The sequence below is a fragment of the Mustela nivalis genome (assembly GCF_964662115.1).
Source record: "Mustela nivalis genome assembly, chromosome: 1".
In the NCBI taxonomy this organism is placed as follows: Eukaryota; Metazoa; Chordata; class Mammalia; order Carnivora; family Mustelidae; genus Mustela; species Mustela nivalis.
Window position 1 is genome coordinate 187,079,728 of NC_139020.1, and position 16,175 is coordinate 187,095,902.

General features: G+C 41.0%; 1 protein-coding gene across 6 annotated transcripts in view; it reads right to left on the reverse strand.

Annotated features, from left to right (window-relative positions):
- PTPRG (protein tyrosine phosphatase receptor type G) overlaps positions 1-16,175 on the reverse strand; it is a gene marked incomplete at its 5' end in the record, with an annotated part of 700,341 nt that overhangs the window by 634,545 nt on the left and 49,621 nt on the right. For 3 of the 6 annotated variants that reach the window (XM_082727348.1, XM_082727349.1, XM_082727347.1), the window contains one exon: positions 10,714-10,805. The exons of the other annotated variants lie outside the window; for them this stretch is intronic. In XM_082727348.1, the coding sequence (XP_082583474.1) occupies positions 10,714-10,805 (92 nt within the window). The remainder of the gene's footprint in view (positions 1-10,713; positions 10,806-16,175) is intronic. 6 annotated transcript variants of the gene reach the window in all.

The window sequence follows — 16,175 nt, forward strand, 5'->3', positions numbered from 1 at the left end:
AACACCCCTACAGAATTCAAACTATTTACAAAAACAAAGGGCTTCAAAACACTGGCAACATGTATTTGCAGATTACAACTGTAATTTTTGGAAAATAATACACTCACATAACAAACCTGGGAGGATCTTCATGTCTAGCAAAAAGTTGTTAATCGTTTTTACTTTGTTTGTTTGTTTGGTTTTTTAACAGCAATTTCAAGGCAGTAAAATCAGAACTCTTAGTTTGGATTCTGTACCCCAATAACAGTTCTTGCCCCCAAAGAGTCTCAAGGTTTGACTTAAATTAATCTTCCAAGATACATTTCCTTTTTTATTGACAAATAACATATAAATTTAAGGTGTAAAACTGGTTAATTTTTTACATTTATAGATTGTAATATGATTGCCATTGTAGAGATAATTAACACCTCTACCACATTACTTAATTATTCTTCTTTCAGTGATTGGAATAATTAAGTTCCAGTCTCTTAACAAGTTTGTTAATTACAATACATCGTCTATATTCACAATAGTGTGCATTAGGTCTCTAGGGCTTATTTACTACACAGTGGATGTTTGTACCTACTCACCTGCCTTATCCCTCAACCCTGGCCCCATGCTCTAGTAGCCACCATTTCACTCTGTTTTCATGAGTTTGACTTACTTATTTAAAATTTTCTATACTACAAAATGCAAAATTATCTTACCAAAGTACATCAGTGAATTAATTTGATTACATGGGAGCCCAATTATTTTAAATTGAATGGTTCCCCTAAAACGCCTAAAATCCAAGTCTAATTCCTATCATGTGTTATCCTCTTTCCCAAAATAATGCAAATTAAAATTAGTGTTCTATTTGTGATAAACATATAAAAGTACCTAAAAACTCAAAGCAGAGTTCCTTTTCTCATTCAAAGTTCAAAGTCTGCCTATTTCCTCCTGTCCATTCAAAAGAACTGGTTAGGGAGAATGAAGGGGAAGACAAAAACCTGCAGTATGTTTCTGTAAGCTCTTCTGATCCTCTGTGCTGTGTGGGAATGAGTTTTATACCTGCGATTACTAGTTTATCACTCTTTTTGCTGAAAACGTTATCAGCAACTTGTTCAGAGGGATCAACAACAGTCTAGAAGAAGTTGCTCATTTAACATGTATTTATGTCCTCTGACAGATGAGCGGTTCTCAAAAGTGTGGTCCAGGCCAGCAGCATCATCAACAGTGACCTTGTTAGAAATGCAAATTCAAGGGCACCACCCTTGAATTTTTTCAGACTTTTTTCAGACCTACTGAATCAGAACCTCTGGTGCATAGGGCTCAGCAGACTGTGTTTTAAAGAGTCCTGGAAGGGGGTGCCTGGGTGGCTCAGTCAGTTAAGCATCCCCCTTGTCTCGGGTCACCATCTCAGGATCCTGGGACAGAGCCCCTCCCCCTGCTTGTGCCCCCTCTGTCTCTCTCTCTCTCTCTTAAATAAATAAATAAAATCTTAAATAAAAATAAAGAGTCCTGGATGATTCTGATGTGCAAAGTTTGAGAACTACTGTGCTATGCAGATTTAAAAATAGCCTCTCCACAGAACTTACACACTTTAAGGAAAATAAGTGAAAACATTTATGTTTCAGTGAAGTCATATGTAAGATACAAGAGCCACATAAAGGGGAAAAAACATGTTTTTTTGAGATCAGGAAAGGCTTCACAGAGGAGGCTACACTTCAATTAAAACATCAGGAAGTAGGAATTAAAAAAAAAAGTGCAACGAGCATTCTAGATAGAAAGAACTAGAATTGAAAGATTTGAATTAGACCATAATCAGGCAGATTCTGTGGTGGTTGACACTTTACATCTTCTATAGAACCCTTTGCTCTTGATCTGGTTTGCAAAGTTTCATGGTTAAGTCCCTCCGGCTCTCAAGTATAAATGGAAATATTTAGAAAAACAAGGCAGCAAAGCCAGAATCTATAAGACAGCAGTATAATATAGTAATTAAAGGTCTCAATCAGAGAAAGAACTGGCACAAATGTTAATTTTGGGGTACTCTGTTCTTAATACTTATGTATAAATATTTCTGTAATCACAGACAAGATACTGATTTAATTTTCCTGTATATAAGGGGAGGTTAATAGTACCCACGCTATAAAGGCTATTATTTGTCAGGATGAGTAACTGAGATAAAGAATTTGGGAATTTTTAGATTCCACACATAAGTGATATTCTAGGGACACCTGTGTAGCTCAGTTGGTTAGGGATCGGATTCTTGATTTCCACTCAGGTCATGATCAGGGTTGTGTGATCAAACCCTGACACCGGGTTCTGTGCTGGGCCTAACATTGTTTCTCTCCCTCTGTCACTCCCCACCCTCCACTCAACCTCTCACTCTATTAAATAAATACATACATAAGTGATATCATATAGTTCTTGTTTCTTCCCTGATGTATCTCATTGAGCACAACGTGCTCAAATTCCCTCCATGTTGTTGCAAATGGCAAGATGTCCTCCTTTCTCACTGAGACACATTTCCTAAGGATTTGACAATTATCATACTACTTTGGGGAAAGTACACGAATTCTTCTTTCTACCCTTGTTGTCAAAGAAACTTGAGATAATAAGTATTTTGAACCATGTGAAACCACAAACACTGCAAAGCGTGTCAACTGAACTGGAAAATTCCTTTGGCTGAACCAGTCTTTAAAAAGATCCCCCAAAGAGCTCTCCAAAGAAAGACAGTTAATTTTTATTTTATGATTGGGGGTAGACAACACGACAAAATACCTCTGACTTAGAAAAAACTCCCGGGGCACCTGGGTGGCTCAGTGGGTTAAAGCTCTGCCTTCGGCTCAGGTCATGGTCCCAGGGTCCTGGGATCGAGCCCCGCATGGGGCTCTCTGCTCCCCGGGGAGCAAAAAAAGAAAAAAGAAAAAGAAAAAAACTCCCTATTCATAATAAAGCATGGAATGCTGAAGTATTATTCACCAGGTATTTCATAGTTTAGTACCTAAAACATTTAAGAAAAGTGTTTTATTCCCATGAGGCTCTCCTCTTCATGTATAGAAAGGTAGAAAACCAGAATCGTAGAGTTTGCTCAGATTAAATGAGTTAGTTCAAGTAAACTATTTCAGAACGAAGATCATGCCAACCTCCTCATCTCCAAATCTGCTCTAGCCAACAGCTCCATAAAAAAAGGTTCCGAATAAGGTCCAGGAGGCAAGCCTACAGTTCTCTCCCCATCATTTTATTTCCCACCAATAAGATCATCCATTTAAAGCACACATCTAGCTGACCAATTCCCACTGCCCTGTGGCCAAGAAATACCACTTAAATGCACGTCTCAGTCACCAGTCCCTACTCAGCATCTTTGGGCACATTACCGCAGCCTGAGTAACTTCTCCAATCCTATGATTTACTGTCCATTGCTTGAAATTGCTGTTCTCCATCCACCGTCTATCTGTTTTCCAATGCCCCTCAGCAGCCTGACGGAACAGCTCCTGAAGGGAAGAGGAGCCCAGAGCCAAAGACACGCGTGACGCTTGGGAACCTGGAGAGCCTCCAGATCAAAAGCGGTCTGTTTATCATTACTTCACAAACTCCATGTGCCTTCAAAAGAATCTACAGTAAACCATTACGCTTTTAGCTCCTTCTTACTGGAGACCACAAAAGTAATGTCAGTTGCAAGCCTTAAGATACTGCTTTCCTGTCGATGCAGGCTTATAAGCAGCTTTGTTCACAAAGATCTCTCTGTATTCCATCACGGAGACCTTTCCATCTTTGAGGTTAAAACAAAATAGCAATACAGACAAAGAACTAATGAAGCCATTTCACAGTAACCAAATTACCAGTGTCTGTCTGTCCTTACTGTGCCCCTTTTTTATCCAGAAAATAAGTGAGTTACGGATCTAATTTAGACAATCTTAAGTCCATCCATGCGCCCAAGGTGAACTACATAGGGGCACAAATGCCCATCTCCCAGTGTCCCTCCTCCTGACCCTCAACTTGCCATATGGAGTCCATAAGAAGCAGCATCATGGTGAAACTAGATCGTCATTGTCTCAACCTACAACCTGGAGAATGCATATGGTGTGTTGGTTACCAACACAACTTTGCACAGACCTGAGTGCGTTAACCAACAAAGATGCTCGGGCACCATGAGACCTTGATCAATTTATCCAAGCTCCCTGAGCTTCCTTCCTTCCTAATAAAATAGGAGTGATGCCTACCTTGCAGAAATTTTGGATGAAAAAAAGTAGACATTTCCTCACGCAGTACCTGGCACAGGGTCAGTACTGAATCGATGGTAGCCATTCCCCGACCCTCTCCCACCCCAATCTCCAAACTGGTTCAACTTAATCACATCCTTTTCCCCAGATCCAGATAATTTACCACCAACCATAGGCCTTGCCTCATTGGAAGTTGATAGGGCAATGTTGCTAGAAAAAGAGAAAGTTGAGGAGCAGATGAAAAGGAGCAGGGGACAGTTTACACTCCAGTGAGACAAAAGAGCAAGAAATGTAAACTCTGGTTAGCTCTGTTCCTCAGTAGGCACTCCAGAAAAATATTCATAGCACGAAAATAAAATGCAAAAGTGGAAGTCACACCCCACCACTGAGATGGGTGATAAATCCATCCATAAATCCTGGCTTATCTCAACTATCTACACTGGAGGGCTAAGGTATGACCCCAAAACACCTTGGCAGTGTTCCACTGTAGCTGGTGTTCTCTTCACACAGGAATGTTTGACCAAAGGGCAGAAAGATTTTCCTTTGGCTTAGTTTACAATGAAGCTGGAAAATATTAAACCGCACCTCATTTGACCTTAATAAACCCAGGACACAGGAGAACAGATTTATTCATTTCTTCCAAGTTCTCCCATTGGATGCTTTCATATTTTAAACTTCTTTTAATGACTTTCCACTGTGTTCAGCAAATACAGAATCCTCCCATTGATAATTAAACACCTGCTAATTCCTACAAAGGCATTCTAAAATAAAAAAAAGTGAAGTCTGATGAATAAAACATCCCCTTTATTCCACAGGGCTAAGTTCAAATAAAGGAAAATGGGTCATTAAATAAAAGCTGTCAATTCTTTAAGGCTTGGTTCCTGCAAGTCAGTGACTATATTTGTATTTAGATTACTCTGAGGTGAAAGGTTATATACTAAACTATTTATTGCCCTAAGAATACTTAAAAAGAAGTAGGTCTGGTAAAGTCAGCAGTCATCATGGAGAGTAGAAAACAGGTAGGTCATTATTACCTTTTAATTTTCTACTGAAAATTTCAGACATCCAAAAATAAACATTAGAATCCCCACAAAACTATCTCTCCGGCCTTCAACAATCATCAGATAGGAAAAATCTTATTTATTTTCACCCCGACTCCCTACTCAAGCTGGATTAACTTTAAAGCAAGTCCCAGCATCATGATTTTCCATAACGAACTCAGTATCCATCACTAAAAGATAAGGACTCTTTTTTAAAATATAATTCCATAACTGCCATCTTGTCTATGCCCAAAAAGTAACAGTAATGTCACGAGTCAGATAATCAGTCCTCAAATCTCCCCATCTCAAAAAAATAAATAAGTAAATTAACATTGATTTCATCAAATCAGTATCCCAAGTCCACACCGTGCATTTGCCTCTCTAATCCTTTTTAATCTAAAGGTTCTTTTCTGACTCTTTAAACCATCCAGTCCATTTGTTGAATAAATGGAGTCATGTGACGTAAAGACTTCCTCTCGTTCTGGGTTCTGCTGATTGCATTCCAAGTGTGTCCATTTCTATTGTGCTCTATGCCCAGCATCCCATCAAGAGGCTTGATCTGATTCAAATTATTCCTCTTTCTTCCAAGAAAACATCATAGGTGGTGAGAGAGGCCCCATAAATTAAACCAGAGGATAATTTAATGATTTGCCAGCTAGACTTCCTCTCCTCTAGGCATTTACTGCTGACCACGTTGGGAGGTAGGCATCCAGGACAGGATACAAGCAGGAGCGGTTACAGTGCTCATCATCTTCAGGGGTGCCTGGGTGGCTCAGTGGGTTATTAAGCATCTGCCTTCAGTTTAGGTCAGGATTCCAGAACTCTGAGATGGAGCCCCGCCCCCCAAATTGGGCTCCCTGCTCAGCAGGGAGTCTGCTTCTCCACTCGCCTCTGCCTCCGCTTTCCTCCTTCTTGTGCTCTCACTCACTCCCTCTCTCAAATAAATAAATAAAATGTTTTAAAAAAAAAAAAAAGAGGGGCACCCAGGTGTTTCACTGGGTTGAGTCATGATCTGAGAGTCCTGGGATTAAGCCCCCCCCATCAGGCTCTCTGCTCAGCAGGAAGCCTGCTTCCCCACCCCCGCCCCTGCAACCCCCTTTCTCCCCACCTGCCTCTCTGCCTACTTGTGGTATGTATCTACCAAAAAAATAAAATCTTTAAAAAAAAAAAAAAAGAGCAGTCATCTTCCTGACTGGGCTGAGCTCCTAACTCCGAGAAGGTGAATAACTTGGTGGATGCAGAGAAAACTAACTCCAATATCATCTTTGTTCAATCTCACATGGGAACATTCCCCATTCTTTGGCACACGCAGGTTTTGAACACTCCAAACGAAAAAGACCACTTTCGAGTCACCCACCTATTCCACAATCTGCCAATATGGAAAATGCAACCCCTTATGTCTTGTGTTACATAAAAAAAATGGAATTCAGGCTACAAAATCCCTTTTTAATGGCACACCAGCAGGCAAATATAGATTTTCAAGCAATAAGCAATTTCTACTATCACTGCTAAGGGAAGGGGGGGGGAACAGCCTTTCTTTTTTGCTGCTGTCAGTATGGACGATTAGAGGCTAGAAAAATGCATTTTTAGTTTTTAAAAAAGCTTTATCGGGAAACAGGCCACCATAAAGTAATTCATCTATAAAGCAGTAAGGGATGTCATCAATTTTACCTTACACTTGAATCACACTCTTGATTCCTGTATTTCAATTATGCCTTTTATTTGAAGACAAGCCCCTACAAATACATAATGTTGCTTAAAAGTGATCTTCAAAAAACAAAACAAAACAAAACAAAACAAAACCCTACCGGGACAGGAAAGTTATTTATTTCATACATAAGCCACTCTGCTTCACTCAGGAGGTAACAGTCTCCATGCCTGACATACTTGGAAAGAGAAAGGGGTTGCAAGAACACTGCATTAACATTTTCTCTTCCAGATTTAAACAGCTGAAAAAAGTCTCCAATGGTATAAACTTTAGCACTTTTTTTTTTTTAATGTTTATAACCAGAATTTGATTTAAACAAGTCCCACCCCACGGAACTTGCACTGGAGGCTGAGATGTTTAGAAGCATCGGTACAGATATTTTCAATAGCCTGACGTGGTATGTCCTGGGGACACTGTGGGAGGACGCTCAAGGCCCTTACCATTGCATCAATCACCAAGAGCACCCAGTGACCCATAACATGTATGACTGTGACCACACTGAGACTTCATTCTAAAGAATTGTGAAGGGGCACCTGGGTGGGTCAGTCAGTTAAGCATCTGGGTTCGCATGAGCACAGGGTCCTAGGATCGAGCCACACATCAGGCTCTCTGCTCAGTGGGGAGCCTACTTCTCCGTCTCCCACTGCCTGCTGTTCTGCCTACTTGTGCACTCTCTCTCTCTGTCAAATAAAAATAAATAAGTGTTCTTAAAAAATAATTCTATAGAATATGGAATAACTAATAGCAGACTTAGATGTCTTAGGCATGGATTTGAAAGCTACCTAAGTGAATACTCACATCCAAGAGGGACATAAGAGCTGACAGTCCCTGCCCTAAAATTATAACAAAGGGCCCTTTCACGAGCCCTTACTAATTCTAGAATCTAGAAGTATAAATTAAAATTTACAAAACAGGACATTTGGGGGGGGGTGCAATTTTTCATTGAGAAGTATTTGATATTTTTGTAAAGAACTTCCATAATGAGAAAAAGAATGAAAGACTAAAAATTCAGTAGGTTACATATGTATGTACCATGACTGGTTAAACCAAAAAGGGTATGTTGCAGTCCTAATCTCCAGTACCTCAGAATGCGATCTGTTTTGGAAATAGGGTCTTTACAAAGGTGATCAAGTTACAAAGAGGCCATTAAGGTGGGCCCTAATCCAATATGAATGGGAATATGAAAAGGGAACATTTCTATAGACAAACACATATAAAGAGAAGATGATATGAAGACACAGAGAGAAGTTAACCACCTACAGGCAAGAAGAAAGGCCTGGAACAGACTCACCCCTCACGGCCCTCAGAAAGAACCAACTGTGCCAGGCACCTTGAACTGGGACTTCTGATCTCTAATGCTATAAAACAATCAATTTCTGCTGTTTGAACCACCCAGTTGGTGGTAGTTTGTTACCTAGGAATCCTAGGAAAGGAATGTATGGACCTATTGTGGTATGTATTAAGCGAAAATGCTAACAATCACTTCAAAAGAAAAGTAGCAGCCGTCAATCATGATGGTAAGTACTTTGTTGCACATGTTGAAATTAAGTCCTTACAATGACCCCACAACACATAGTACTAGCATCCTCATTTTGTAGATGGGGAATCTGAAGTTTGGAATCAGGAATTGCATTCTGATGCTGCTATCAGAGACCCATTACAGGAGCTTAAACACATACGGGTTGATTTCTTTCATCTAACAAGATATCTGGAGATAAGTGGCGGCAGGTAGACACTCAGCAACTCAAAGACGGCCCATCTCTGCAAGTCCCCTGACCATTTCCTCATGGCCTCAAAATGGCTGCTGTAGTTCCTAGCCATTGCATCTGTATACCACATCTGAAATGCAAAAATGTGAAAATAAAACAAAAAAAATTTTTTTAAAGAAAAGCATACTTTCCACTGGACTAAATCCCTTCAGAGAACCCTTCCTGGAAGCCCTTAGACAACAACTTCTACTTGTAACTCATCAACCATCCCTATTTGCACCATCAGAAGATAGGAAATGGTTTTTTTTTAGTTTGCTTTATCCTGAGCTCAGTGGCTTCTCCTCTTGGGTTTCCACAGGTAAACTGAGCACCTCTGAGCACCCAAGGAAGCAGTCAGCCCAACGGAGCCTCTGATGTATTACAAAAGAGTATTTTCTGAGGAAATTCTAGAGGATGCATCTGGGGCTTGGCAGTAAGATTTAAGAATAGACTTACAAGGCCAGCTACCATCCCCTTGGGTATTTGTTTGTGCAAGTGATATTTATAATTCTCAAACAGGTGAAGGCTTTCACAGGTAGTCATTTAGTTGGCTTCTACAAACAGCAACTGGAAGTTTTCTTCAAGTCATCTTTAATTGCTCCTTTCCAATTATAGAACGTCTATATTTATAGGCATCAGCTCCACTTCATTGTCAATACTTTGTCTCTGCTAATTGAAAGAGATTTTCTTTCTCAATGTTGGATAGCATCACTAGGGACTCAAATTCTCCAGCCTGATGCAAAGGCGACAAAAACCAGCCTGAACAACCGCAGAATAGCGCCCCTAACCACATCGCACACCCATCAGGGCTTCCAGGAGAAATCCGGAGCCCCTCAATGTCCTCTACCACCGCCTCTAGGTTATGATTCCCACATTTTCCCCCGAATTCTCCATGCAGGTTCCCTGTCCTCCCCAGCCAAGAAAAGCAGAATGTCACCAGGGAAGGATCTGGTTATTGAATGAAGTGTCGTCCCTAAAAACAAGACACGGTAGGGGCCAACTCATTTGAACACCAGTTGGCTGCTGGCTCTCATTACTGCCTGTTGCAAGTTGGCTATCCCATTTTTGCCTTGATCCTGACAATAAACCTAGAGGACCTCTCCAAAGCCAAATCTTAAGTCAGTGAGAATCCATCACACTGCTAGCACTTAAAGAACCCCTCTCGCATCAGTGTGATATGGGTGTGAGGTATTTCCCTGATATTAAGACACACAGCTGGAAATCAGTCTTTCGTTCAGCTTCAGGCAGTCATGCCTGCAATTCTAGAACAGGAAGATAAGGATATTATTACTTTCAGTAAAAGGAGCAAAAGAACCATCTCCCTGTATTGCATTTGGGATGCAAATGTGCCTTCCTAAAGACAACTTGTAGGAAAGGAAGTGACTGAGGCACTTAATCGGATTCATTAAGAGGCAGTCTGCTAACTGAAAAAATAACCAAAATATATTACCTTTCATCTTTGCTCGGTAATCCACACAATTTATACTTCTTGCCTATTAAGGTTAAGACTGTTACAGAATGAGCAAAACCAGAAAACAGATTCTAAAAGACATGAAAAGTTTTACTCTCCTTGGTTACAGGATTTACAATTATTTGCATAAGAAATCGGAGAAAACCACTTTCAGTTGCAGGAGCAAAGTAATTTACAAGATTCCTAAATCCCTGTTGTTTAGTAAAATTAGATCTTTACCTGCAGTGTCTGAAATTCCAACAACATAATCTTTCAAATCAAAATGGGTGGCAGGTCCTAAAATATGTACTGCAATCTGTCACTTAAAAATAATAGCAAAAAAAAAAAAAAAAATTATCATCCAAAGTGACTGACAACACAAAACTACAGAAGTGTACCAACTTCTGTTTGGCACTAATTACAATTAGCAAAATCTCATTTCTGAAATCCTTCCCACTCCCCCTTCCTCCTCCACCTTCTCTAATTCCAAAGTCTTCAGAGTCTACCCAAACCTAAGTCTTTCGATTCAGCACAAAAATGCCTTTTCACCTGACAACTAAGAATTAGTTCTTTGATTACTCACTCAGCATGGTTGCAGGACAGCGAGGCAAGAGAAGGCAACCAACCACAAAAGAAACTGAAGGCTTCGTTTCCATCCTCCAGAAACCAAATGTGCTTAGAAAAAAAAAAAAAAAACCTAAGTAAAAGAACACCTAAGTAAATGATCGCATAACTGGGCCCGGCAAATATTATCATTGTGGTGTCTAAGAGCCCCGAGGTTAGGGAAATCAGTCTTGGCCAGATTAAGTGGAGACTTCCAAGAAATACTTTCAAGAACTGAGGCACCTGGGTGGCTGAGTTGGTTAAGCATCTGACTCTTGATTTTGGCCCAGGTCATAATCTCAGGGTCCTAACATCGAGCCCTGTGTCAGGCTCCATGCCAGAAATGGAACCTGCTTAATTTTCTCTCCTTCTGGGCACCTGGGTGGCTCAGTGGGTTAAGCCTCTGCCTTTGGCTCAGGTCATGATCTCGGGGTCCTGGGATCTAGCCCCGCCTCGGGCTCTCTGCTCAGCAGGGAGCCTGCCCGCACGCCCCCCACCCCCGTGCCTGGTTGTGATCTCTATCTGTCAAATAAATAAATAGAATCTTTTTTTTAAAAAAAGATTCTCTCCTTCCCTCTTTTTCTCTCTCCCTTTCCTCCCTCATTCTCCTCCTCCCCCTCTCTAAATAAATAAAGAAAGATTAAAACTAATAAAAAAAAGAAGTACTTTCAAGAATTAGAAGAAGGGGGCACTTGTCTGGCTCAGTTGGTGGACCATGCTTGGGGACTCTTGATCTTGGGTTGTAAATTCAAGCCCCACACTGTGTGTAGAGATTATTTAGAAATAAAATCTTAAGGGGTGCCTAGGTGGCTCAGCTGGCTACGCATCTGCCTTCAGCTCAAGTCATGTTCTCAGGGTCCTGGGATTGAGCTCCTTGTCCAGCTCCCCCTGCTCAGCAGAGAATCTGCTTCTCCCTCTCCCTGTCCCCCTCCTCCAGCTCAGGCTCTCTGACTCTCTCTCTTTGCCAAATAAAGAACTAAAATCTTTTTTTAAAAAAACTAAAAAAATAAAATAAAATCCTAAAAAAAAAGAAAAGAAAAGAATTCCAAGGACAGGGACTGTAGAGAGAGAGAATAATCACATCATAATGAAATGGGCATTTACCTGATGTCAAGCTCTGTGAAGGCTCAAATGCACCCTCCTTAACCCGACAGACAACCACATGGGTCAGCTATGATCCTTACTGCACACGTAGGAAAACAGAGAATCAGAGGAACACACCAAGATCACCTAACCAGGACAGCTCAGACTAAGATACATCTATTGATGCTTTCATTCACTCATTCAAATACTATAATTATTCTAACTTCAACCCCCCATACAGAGAGAAGACCTTAGAAGAAAACATCTATATATGGAAAAGAATGTGTCCCAGTTTCCCCTGGCACAAAAAAAGAAAAGAAGGGGTGGAGGGAGGGAGGGGAGAAAAAAAAAGAACAAGAAAAAAAAAATAACTGAGATAAATCAGAAAGTAAACTTCTAAGACAGAACATCCAGATAGAACCTGAGCTGTCCACTTCCGTAGACTTAATTCTAGTCCAGCCTACACTCTGTATCCAGGGAGGAAAACCACTTCTGAATGTCTAGTATCAATCCAATCCCATCAGCATCTCTCACCACACAATCATAGTCAAGGTTCAAGATTAAGACACTTCCATGGAAAGAAGGGCAGCCCAAAGTTCTCCATGATCTGAAAATGTCACCTAAGGCAACATTAGCTAGCACCTGTCACTTCCAGCAGTGAGAACCCAAGGGCTACACACCCAGGTTCCTTAGGGACGGGAGGAAAAAAAAAATTAATCTTCTATCATAACACTTTTTACTTCATGGGTCCCATTTCTTTATGTTTTATAGTTCACATAACATTTTGGTATAAGACCACATATCCAATATCAACAAACAGACGTACGCTGGGGCCATGGGTCCAATTTTTTTCCTGATAAGACAGTGAATAAGATCAGTGAAGATCGGGGTGCCTGGGTGGCTTAGTTGGTTAAGCGTCTGCCTTCAGCTCAGGTCATGATCCCAGAGTCCTAGGATCGGGCCCCGCATAGGGCTCCTTGCTCTGTGGGAAGCCTGCTTCTCCTTCTCCCACTCCCCCTGCTTGTATTCCCTCTCTTCCTCTCTCTGTCAAATAAGTAAGTAAAATCTTAAAAAAAAAATTTTTTTTTTAAAATGATCAGTGAAGATCACTGATCCCAAAAGGAGAACCCAATACCTTCCAGTACCCTCACAAGAGCCCAAGGAAATGACACAACTCTGGAACCACTCCATTAACTAGAGGGGGGAAAAAAGCAGCAGCAACAAAAGCTCAAGTTGCATTTTAGTCTCTCTTTGAAAGGTATTTGATGCCTAGCTGATTCTGGGCACAAACAATGGCTGACCATTACAAATCTATGGGGCCACCTCATTATGAGTTCATACTGCAACCAAATCCCATTTTCCCTCTGCAAATTCAATTCACATCAATAGCCCTATATATCACTGGCTACTGCTGTTGGCTGCCTGATTTTGAAACATAAAATTTTTTTTGAAAGATTACTGCCAACACATAATAGGCAAACTGCAATTTCAATTCCCTACACATGTGCTCAAAGGGGGGGAGGGATACAAGCTACAAAATGTAAATGAAGCCTGTTGTTATCAGCTGTTTATAAGCCCCATGACGTCCTTCTCCCCTTATTCCTCCAGTCACGTAAGGCAGGAAAATAACATCAGAAGTGCCACCATTCAAGAAAGTCCTTTTTATTATTCTACTCAATCCTAGTTGCCTGGTCTCTTTATTTTCTGAGGTGTGTACACAAAATGCAACAAAATTAAGCAGTGGGGTCTGTACACAGCCAGTCTTCATTAGGCAGAAACCAGGGTGGAGGCGGAACGTTACGGCGGGACGTTGCTTACGATGTGACTTTCATCACCAGCTTGTTAGGAAGTCATTGCTTACAAGAGCTAACAGGAAAGTGTGCCATCCACTCTGAGGCCGACTTCCGGGATGGAACAGAGTAATGCACTGTCACCCAACCCCGGGAAGCAAACCCCCTACAGGTCCTGTCGCAGAGTTCTTGCTCTTCCCTAACACACCGCTCACCTTTGACTTCCCAACTGAATTCTTCCAGAAAACACGACTGTTTTTATCAACTCGTGTTTAATATCATATACTACCCACCAGTGCTATAATGGGAGGATGAAATACAAGGAGATCCGTGGCAAATCTGGGCCCATCTTTACTGTGGAAGACAAAGAGAAGCGTGATGAGTTCACTGTTTGTTGCTGGGTCTCTCCACAGCCTCACTATTGACATTTTGCACCAGATAATTCTTTCCTGTGGGAGACTGTCCTGTGCCCAGTAGGATGTTTAGCACCATCTCTGACCTCTCCTACCAAGTGGCACCACCTCCCAGTCCTGACAATCAGAAATGCTTCCAGACATTGCCAAAATATCCCCTGAAGGGAGACAGGGGGCAAAATTAGGAACCCCTGGTTGCCAACCACTGGCCTACTGGGTCTATGTGCCATCAACAGGCAGAAATTGTGTATACATGGTTCCTCTAAGCTGGGAACAGCATGCTAAAAATCCACTGAACACCCAGGCAATGGTCTTATCATGTCCATAAACCTTTCTGGGACACTGAACAAAATCAAGTTAGCCTACCAAACAGAAGGGATGCTACGGTACTAATTTTGACCAGTAAAAGTCTTCTATCAGTCAAAAGTACCCTTTTTATTTAAAAAAAAAAAAAAAAAAAGACACCAAACCTGTCACTCTATTATTGCATTGGCTCAAAAACTATTCAGAGAACACCACCTGAAAAATATTTGTCATGGGTTTTCCATATTCATCAGCAGAAAGCTTCCAGAAAGTTCGGCTTTGTGGGCCAAAATTTTTCATTTACTCAATTGTTAATAAACCCTTAAGAAAAATTTCTTCAGAGTCAAGCCCCCCAATAGAAGATGGATGAATACGCTCTGATATTTAGTTGAACGTCAACAAAGAGATGAAAAGGCTTTGAGGGGTTTTTTTCCCCCTAAACAACCACCGTGGAACTTCTGCAAACCAACACTAAAAAAGACAATTTTTATTTAACAGTTAAAGAAACCAGCTTCCAAAAGCTCAATTGCCATCTGCAATTATAATCAGGCCTAATTTAGAATACCCCACCATGTTTTAGTCTTAATTAAAAATGGCACATCCTTGCAAGGGAATGCAATGTGAATTCACAATTCAATACAAGAAGGAGACGCACGCACGTTTCTAACGCGGGAGTCTCGGCTTGGGAGACTGTAAACTGGTGAGTTGCACCAGTTTCCTAATGGATGTAACTTCAGCATAAACTTTGTTTAACTCTCCTATTTTAAATTAGAAAGGCATGTGGATTATGTTAAGACAATTTGCCAGAAAGACAAATGGATTTTTTAAGCCTGCCATCTTTCACCCAGCACACGGCTGATGGTGTATCCCAGCCACTATTATCTTTCCTCTGCATAAAAGGCACCACGCTTCCGTGTAATACTTCCACTGATGCAAAATAGTTTTCCACCACAAGAAATAACAAGATTTACCAAGTACCACTTGGCCTTTTTGTACGTTTCATAATTAGTTATAATAATGTGTCCCCACACATTTATAATTCAGTGTAATTTTTAGATTACAATTCCTTAATATGGTCTCCAGCACAATCAGCCCTCTCCCTGCCTACAGAACATTAATGCCGACATTATCTGAACACTGCCATACAAACTCCCAGTGTCAGTCAAAACCCTCTAAAATAAGATAAATACAGAGAAGACGGAGGACGGAGGGCCTAAGAACAACACAGGCACACCTTTAACCTGCAGGATGAAAGAGAAGTTGTTCTCACGCGACACGGTGACTCCTTGTAAAAATCTAACCTCTTCCAAAATTTGTTAGCATTGGATTCCGGCTTCCCTGCTGGAGCAGAGCCTCTGGCGAAGAAGGCAAGAGGGGGTGGAAAGCTGTAAACAGTAAGTGTGCCTCCCATGAAAGCCTGTAAAATTAAGCCTCTCTCAGTTGGACAATTAGCTTTATGTAGCTAATCAGGAAGAAAGAAATGAAGGCCATCTGGTTCCTGGAAGAAGTTCTGTATCTGATTAACACTATCTTCTTGAAAATAAACTTCCTATGTACAAGAGGCCAAGAGAAAGCAAGGAGAGAGAAATGCCCTTTTAGGTGGTCTCTAATACTCTGATAGAATCACACACAGATCAAGCCCCAGTTTTATCCAGAAGCAACAGAAGAGTGATTACATGGTGGCGCCCTAACTGGACCGACCAGTTAGGCAGAGAGCCTGCTTCCCTTCCTCTCTCTCTCTCTCTGCCTGCCTCTCTGCCTACTTGTGATCTCTTGTCTCTCAAATAAATAAATAAATAATCTTTTTTTTTTTAAAGAGCAAATTTATTACAAAAATATGAGACTGTCACTCA